The sequence below is a fragment of the Mauremys mutica genome, chromosome 4, assembly GCF_020497125.1.
Source record: "Mauremys mutica isolate MM-2020 ecotype Southern chromosome 4, ASM2049712v1, whole genome shotgun sequence".
NCBI classification, from domain to species: Eukaryota; Metazoa; Chordata; order Testudines; family Geoemydidae; genus Mauremys; species Mauremys mutica.
The window spans coordinates 114,069,300-114,077,626 of record NC_059075.1 but is presented as its reverse complement, the minus strand read 5'-3'; the positions used below and the strand labels follow the sequence as shown (position 1 = coordinate 114,077,626).

Below are 8,327 nucleotides of genomic sequence, written 5' to 3'. Positions count from 1 at the left end.
TTAAAGGGCACAAACTCAAATTTTTGAATCTCATTTGCTGTTCATCTTGAACCTTCCCCCAACCCCCCAAACTGCAAGCTACAGCCAGATTTAAACACAGCTGCTCTGTCTATTACAGAATGTAACTGGGTTTCCCCATATCTTGTGAATGAGGTCATTGTATTTTTCTACAGAACCGAGTTAGACAAATCATGGCATATGGCCTATCCCTATTAACTAGTGTGTAGCACAAGTTTAAAATAAAAAAAAATCCCTGTTCACCCTTGAGAGGAAACCCATGGTAATGTGTGTGTATCTCTCAACACAATTAGAGCTCTATCACAGTTCTAATTCAGGTGTGGACAGAGCTATGCTTTTCATGGGTGTCCCCTTCCCTTAGCATAATATCTTATTGTGAATCTTGAATTTCATACAACATAATAACGAGTACTACCCTTTACTCAAGCGCTGGGTCATCCAAAGCTGGAAAAATCCAGTCAATTGTCCCATTGGGATTCACTTTTTTCAGCAGATCATGGAGCTGCTCAACAAATCTGTTTTTAAAAATATTTTATTACAAAACAAAATCCACAAAATCTATAATACAAATGTAGAGTTTGTTAACTTTACAGTTATTTATACACAAAACTTCAAACAAAGGGCACTGGTGGTGTCCTGAAGCAACACCACAACTTGCAATGTCAGGAACTGAAAATGATTAATATGTAAATAGTTTGTTGATTGGCTTTGAAAGCCTTCCACACAAAGTAGTTTTTTGAAAGGCGAATTTTTTCATTTTGTTAATGCTAGAAAACCATACTTTGCAGAATAATTTTTAATAACTAGTTGGTTTCTGATTCAAGGACTTAAATTGTATGGTATTAATGACAAAAACATTTTAGTGACGACTTGAAAATGTTAATTTAGTCAAAAATACCTAAAACAAACTATCGGCATTTGTTTAAATTAACATCATGTATTTTAATAGATAGCATAACTCCTTTATATAAAATTATGGAAATCTGACCTTACAAAAGGGGTAAATAAGTAGCCGAAACTCACTTAAAAAAATGCAATTAAAAAAAATCACAGAATATTACAAATTAAGAAATATTTGCTCCAAAAATATCAATGTAATTATCAGAGTCCACATTAAGAAATACAAAATAAATTTAATTTTATTCCATAATACGGGCATGTCTGTTTGGAATGAATGGGGCACAAAAGCACACTGTTACACTAATGTGCAACATTTTGTAAAAACTAGCCTCTGGGGCACAATCAAGAAATGATACTGGGGCACTTAATTTAAGGCGTTGTTTTCTCCCAGTCAATATGCTGAGCTGTTTAAAATACCCAAGGCACTAAAATGTTGTTTTGGTTTTATTTTGTGACGATGAATTCTACAAAATGATACAAATATAAAGCTATACTATGTAGGTTGTTTGCAGAATACATATTTTAATATAAATATAAAAGATTGATGTGAGGGATTCTTTTTATCATAACAATTCTTCGTAATCTTTGTATATTCACGTACATTTACATTAGCAGCAATTGCAGTATATTTAGATAAGATAAAAAAAGCTGTCTGAGTTAATTTCTCTTTACAATGCTCTCCAAATTTCATGTACAACAGCAAAGCGCTGCTCCTCCTTTAAGCAATTTTACTTTATCTGCCTCAGATTGATATATTCCATTTGATATCACAAGTATTTTGTTTCTAATTGCAACCAAATACTTCAGCACATATTTACAGTGTTCTCCTGCAAATACATTTTACAAATTAAGTTGGAGTACCTCTCTCTCCAACACACACACACACACCCTGAAGAAGTATGGATGATCACTGCACTAAAACATGGTATGTTCCTGATCTAGAGACAGGTGCTTCAGTTTGAGTATTAGATTTTCAGAAACATATAGTGCTGGTGAATTAGTCAGTCACCTACCCGAGGTTTCAGATTTGCTTTCTGTCTCTGAAAACACAATCCAGACATGTCTCCATACCTGATGGTCAGTCTAAAAATTCTGCTTGGGATTGATCAGTGAGGTCTTCAGTGCATTAGCAGTCTGTTTCTTTGCCCACTGAAGTCAATGGTGCAGAATCAGGGCCTTAACTCCCACTGAAATCAGTCAGGATCAGGTCCTTGGTCATTATAGCTCAGTGATGTCCATGGACCAACTAAGAGTTGGCAGGGTATTGCCATGGAAGCAAATTTGGGATCTTTGGACCTGGGACTGCTGGATTTTAATTTGGGGGGCAGAGGACTATTGTATCACTCATTTCCACCAGCCCTACCATTAGGTCAAACACAGACAAGGGGCAATGAGCTATTTCAGAGCCTTCTCAGGTGGGGTCATAATGCCACAGAGCTGTTGGCCAGTCTCAAAGAAGAAAAGAATACTAGTTACAACAAGGTATTTACAGAAAGCAGAGCAAGAAAACAAATTACGGGAGCTACAAAATGTTTATGCATATTAGTATTCGTTTCAGATACTTACATTTTAAAATATAAAACTGATACCTTACTGTTAAATAAAATCAGAATAATGGCCCAAGGGTTTTTAATGTAACAACGTAACAAAAAGAAACCAAAATGCAGTATGTCTAAGAGACAAGCTGCATTAGAATTCTTGGGCATCTCACAGTGAGTTTTCTGTAGCCAGGATTATTGGTTATTCAGTGGCCAGTTAAACTTGCCTTCTCTGTAGACAAATTTTCTTTCAATCTTTTGTGTTTGAGTCAAATTTTTACCGAGGAACATATTCAAAATCATTTAAACCTATAAACTGTTGAATAATTGACCCTGTAAACCACCATCCCCCTTTGGCTGTGGCTTGCATACAATGCTCTGTCCAAATAAGGATATTATTTATACTATGTCCCTCAGTCCTGCCTAACATAAAAAATGACATTTCAAATTCAGGGCTCCATGCCAAGCACTTTTGTGTGTTTTTAATTATTGGGAACATGCCTGCCTTCTGTTTTCATTTCCTGACATTCACGGATATCAGTTGTAGCTCAATTATAAGCACAGCTACTCACTTGGATTGGCTCAGTGTAATGCCCATCAGAGTAACTGGGATCAGAAACCTTTCAAAATGCTCAGGGCAAACAAGAAGGGCAAATTATACCAATGGTAACTGGTAAGTGCACTCGGACTGACAACAGACTCTGATATTATAGAGCTCCCCTCCCTAATGTAGCGCCTGATCCAACACTCACTGAAGTCAATGGAAGTCTTTCCACTGCCATCAATGGGCTCTGGATTAGCCTCTAAGTGGGGCTCCGGAGTGTTACTGTTCCCAGCTTCCCATTCACTAATCCACCACAGATCTTGGGGATGCACCAAATCCCTGTCTTGAAATGGAAGGACAGGCAGGAGGCACCACCCGGCACAAAGGAAGACAGAAGGCTGGGAGAAGATAGTAGAACTTTCCATAAAGATCGGGGACCAGTGGCTTCTATAAATTAGTGCTAGAAGAAACAGGGGCCTGGAACTGGGAATTTCCGAAAGATCAATACCAGGAGTGTAAAGAGAGCAATAGGATCACCATGAGGAAATAAAGCAACTCAGTACTGGGGTGCTACCGTGAGGCAAACATCACCATTTGCTGGCATATACATGTTTGAATTGTCTTGGCTTTAGTGATTTTTGGAGGTTTCTCCAGATTGGAGTGAAGCAGAGTTGAAATGGCAGTTGAAACCTCAAAGCAGTACTAACAAAGATTTCCAAACATGAACAACTATCTGTGGACTAAAGGCCTTCTCTTTACTGGGAATTTCAACCCTGAGTGGCTGGCTACCCACCTAGCTGAACCAGTATAAAGCCAATGTACGCCACAATTTGCCCTGATGCACTTTAGCCCTGCTTGCACTTTAGCCCTGTTTAAACCATGATTTATAGCAGCTTTGTCTGTCTACACTATGGCATTACCCTGCTCCATCTATATCAACAGTTGTAACCAGGGCAAATCTCAGTGTAGCCACCACATAAGATAGTTCCTTTTACAAGTGTAAATAGAGTCTGTCTCTCTTTCATTCTCTCTCCACTTTCCTAGTACACCTGTCTGTTAAATATGGCACAGGATTAATTATATCCTTTGCTCATTACTAGCTACACACCAGACACAGGTCTGGCTTAGCTTAAACTGGCTGAAGTGCTAACATACTGCAACAGTGAATAATAATGATCACAAGGAAAATGAAAAACACCAGGCTAAATTGATTTAAGACCACAACTGCTCAAACTAAGGCAATCCAAACACATGCATCTTCCTGCAGATTTTAAGAGTTCTCTCTCTGCAAACACTGTTGTCATCTTTCCCAAGGCACACTTGGTTAATAAAACTGGACATACAAACTACCAAAAAACACTCTGTACATTTTATTTTCTGCTTGGTCAATATCCAATGGCCATAACCTATTATTTTCATTTAACAGTTCTCTGTCAGTCTGATCTAGAGGAAAATAGCACCTATTTTGCTCAGTCGAGGAGCCTGAAATTCAAAAGGCTGGAAGTACATTCACAGGAACAAGCTGCATCATATTTCCAGGAAGCAGGGGCCTCTTACTGAAATAGGACATTTTTTCTAGGATATTGGCAGTGTGGGGGAACCCTGTGTAAGATGTACACAGTCTCCAGCAATTAGAAGTAATATTTTACATTCTATTTAAACAAAATGTTTAATTCTTAAACAAGTTCTTTTTAGGATTGATAACTAAGCCAATAATAATAAAAAAGCAGGGCAGAACTTCTAAAAACACAGTCTCAGATATCGACCATCATCCAGTGTCTCAAATAAGGTCATTTCTCAGTAAACTGGTCATCACAGCAAAAGGCTCTGCTCTTCCAACTGAAATTTAAAAGCTGTTTTCAAGCACTGTACATGTTTTGTTTATTCATACATATCCAGAAGTGTTTCCAATAGTCAGGTCTGAATTTGACCATCAAGATAACTCAAAGTCTGAGCAAAATTCCTAGTTTCCTTAAACTCAACCCCAAATTTCATAATAAGAAATAAGTTTTCAGATAAAGTGGTTATGATTAAAAAAAAAGTGATTCTCTTTTTAAAATGAACAGTGGTTTATAAAAGAAATCAATGTAATCTTGCATCAAGCATCATCACAAGGACACAGGAAATGTAACATTGCATATTTCTAAGCAAGAGCTGTAAAGTGAATTACTAAAATTATGACTTCATTAAGAAATGAGGAGCAATGATCACACACACTTAAATACAATGATGTGAGAAAAATACATAACTGGACTGTAGTCTCCAACTGGTGTAAGCTCTTCTTTAGACGAGAGCTTTTTTATGTAAAATACCCCCTGGATTTCTATTTACAGTCTAGCTGACTGAAACATGATGATATGAAATTTGATCCTCATTCAGCCAAATAGCTCACACCATTTCCCAGAGATCTGCCAAGAGTCAGTCTAAGGTTAATAGACACTATGACCTCCTCTCTCCTGACATACTGCAGAACAGCTAACGTTCATGGAAAAAAATCCATTTTGCAGTGTTCTTAGTATAGGGTTGATCTGCAAAATTAAACTCTTAATACTTTGTTCTGATTTTCTCCAGGCAAACAAAGGGCCTCTCCTCTGAGCTGAATCCAAATCAGAGAGGCTAGGGATTTTACAAACCAAGCTAACAAACCCAAGCTCCTTCTCAGACTTTTAATAAAATCCAGTCACAGTGAGCAAAATTCTGTTCTTGGATCCATGTGGCTAGGAAGAGCAGACAGTGAGATCTGAGAATGTAGCAGGATCAGAATGTTTGGAGTTTAAATCCACACTGAGGATGCAAGTGAAGAATTTTGGCCCTTAGTTGGAGGATTCCCCTTGCTCTTGCTCACTCGGTCTCCCTATCGCTCTCTCTCTCTCTCTCTCTCAAAAAAAAAAATGCTTGCTAAAATAAAAATCCAACTTGGGAGTTCAAAAACTAAAAGGTTTCATTTCTGTCAATGATGTTAAGTCTGTCAGAGGCTGATGGCATCTGTTCTTCAGCAGCTGTAAAAACAGGTGCAGATCTGTATATCCAGTTTTTTCCTCAAGTGTCTTGACTACGTGTCCACATTATGGCTGCCATCGTAAGGACAGTTTCTAAAAGTGCTGTGCAATGGCATAGCCCTTTTACTATAGCAAGGAGAAATATAGTTCATGTCTGTAAGTTTGGTAAAAGGAACCGATAACTGCCCAGCTATCATCTTGTTAAACCAGGGGTTCTCAAATTTTTGTACCGGTGACCCCTTTCACACAGCAAGCCTCTGAGTATGACCCCCCTTATAAGTTAAAAACACTTTTTTTTATATATAACACTATTATAAATGCTGGAGGTAAAGCAGGGTTTGGGGTGGAGGCTGACAGCTCGCGACCCCCCAATAACCTTGTGACCCCAAGGAGTCCTGACCCCCAGTTTAAGAACCCCTGTGTTAAGTGCTACATGTTAAATGCCTGAAACAGATCTCTTTTGTGGTGTTGTCTTGGCATTACATCAGTTTCTACAATATAAGAGTTAATTTTAAAAAAGAGAAAAAATAAAAAAGTCCTTATTTTTGCTGCCTTTTGGTAAAATTAAACTCATTTTCTAGCAAATTTTCATAGGACCAAGACTAAATCACATACACTTTAATGTGCGTGTATGTGTGTGTTTGTTTGTGTGTGTGTTTGTTTGGGTTTTTTTTTGTTCTACCTCTATACATATTTAGTTTCCCACATATTTAATCTTAAAACTTTCCTATTGAAATAAATATGAGCTGGCATGTCACTGGAACCCCACACTCTGGGATCCGGACATCTGGAAATAAAGCAATTTGCTGAACTAAATACAGGGGTGAGAGCTACATATACAGAACTGACTATAAATTCCAGACTTCAGGAAAAAGGTGACAGAACTGCTACCATTTTTCAGGAAAGAGGAGACTAACTTAACTATAACAGACCTTTCCTGGCTGACCCCCACAATCTCTCTGGGAATGGCTCTGTGGACCCATGCCCACCTAGAGTGAAGTGGCTGCTAGGAAATGATGGAGGAGCTTGTTTCATCACGTCAAACTGGCAAGAGTGACTAGTGCTGAATGAATAGCGGGCAAGGTTCAAAATCCAGTCCTCTTTTAGTGCCTGGGTTCCTCTGGGAAGCAACTGGCTCATTTGCAAAAGGGAACATTCAAGGAGGGAGCTTTGTTTGTTTGTTTGTTTTCATTCAACGTTCTAAACAAAAATATTATTTGGTTATTAATTTTTTGGCAGTGAACAAATTATTTTTTAAACAAAATTGTTTGTTTTCTTTTTTTTTCAATAACCTTTGTGTGTGTGTGAGATGTTGACATACATTTTACAGACTTAAAAAGGGGACTTTAAAAAACCCACAAAGGCTCAACATCCCCATTCCCGCCCCCCACCTCAGTCCCTTGGAGGTCTAGTCAGTTTCCTGACTTCAATTAAAAAAAGGCAATTATGGCACAAAAGCATGGAAATTAAATTAAAAAAATCAAATTTATAAATATTCTTCCACTGTACACATTTTCACAGCCCCACCCCATCCATTTTTATTCACATTTTCTTTTTTTAAATTCCCACCCCTATTTATTTTTAAAATCATAAAATATATTTTAATCTTTGTTCATATTTAAAAATATTTACAGTAAAAGACAAGTTCCTTCTATTAAGGTCATGAGGAGTCTGTACAAGGAGACGGTGGAGGGGGGTAGAGGTGAAAGTAGCTTCGCTCTGTGGCGGGAGATGGAGGGCAGCTTTCTTCTGCCGACATATACTGGCTGCGAGGCGTGGGGGGAGGGGGATAAGGGTCTGAGTCTGAATTTAGATCTATGTAGTATTTGTTGGCCTTCCACCGGCTTGTGGTGTAGTCGCTGTCGCACACATCTGTGCTGCATGGTGTCGTGGGCGGAGCTATCCCTCGTATCAGGTAGGGTCTGAAAAGTTAACAGCTCAGTGTTAGTAGTGTTCAAATTTCTTAATAAAAAAAAAATACTGCATGAATTTTAAATACAGGTGAAAGGTTCCGGAGTGAAGACCTCCAAAGCACAGGTGTTACAGATGGGATTTTCAAAGGAGCATGAGAGAATTAGGTGCAAAAACTATAACCACTTTATCTTGTTTTACACCAGGTGCTGAACTGCCGTCAGGTGATAGAGTCTATTTTGGCTGCATAATAACCAGCAAACTAGCAGTGAAAAGCTCTAGACCCAATTTCTAATGCCCCAACCAATCACACACATAATGTTTTCATTTTTCAGAAATGAACAGTTGCATTAGGACAAGAGCACAAGCAAATAAAGCGGATGTTTGGTATAGTAAAAAGAGAAACCACAGTCTGAC

General features: G+C 38.2%; 1 protein-coding gene across 2 annotated transcripts in view; it reads right to left on the bottom strand.

The window, feature by feature from the left end:
- Positions 1-532: 532 nt before the first annotated feature.
- The window catches only part of LRP5 (LDL receptor related protein 5), a 280,925-nt gene continuing 273,130 nt past the window's right edge, over positions 533-8,327 (bottom strand). For both annotated transcript variants that reach the window (XM_045014021.1, XM_045014022.1), the window contains exon 23: positions 533-7,921. In XM_045014021.1, coding sequence (XP_044869956.1) covers positions 7,660-7,921 — 262 coding nt within the window. In that variant the 3' untranslated portion in view covers positions 533-7,659. The remainder of the gene's footprint in view (positions 7,922-8,327) is intronic.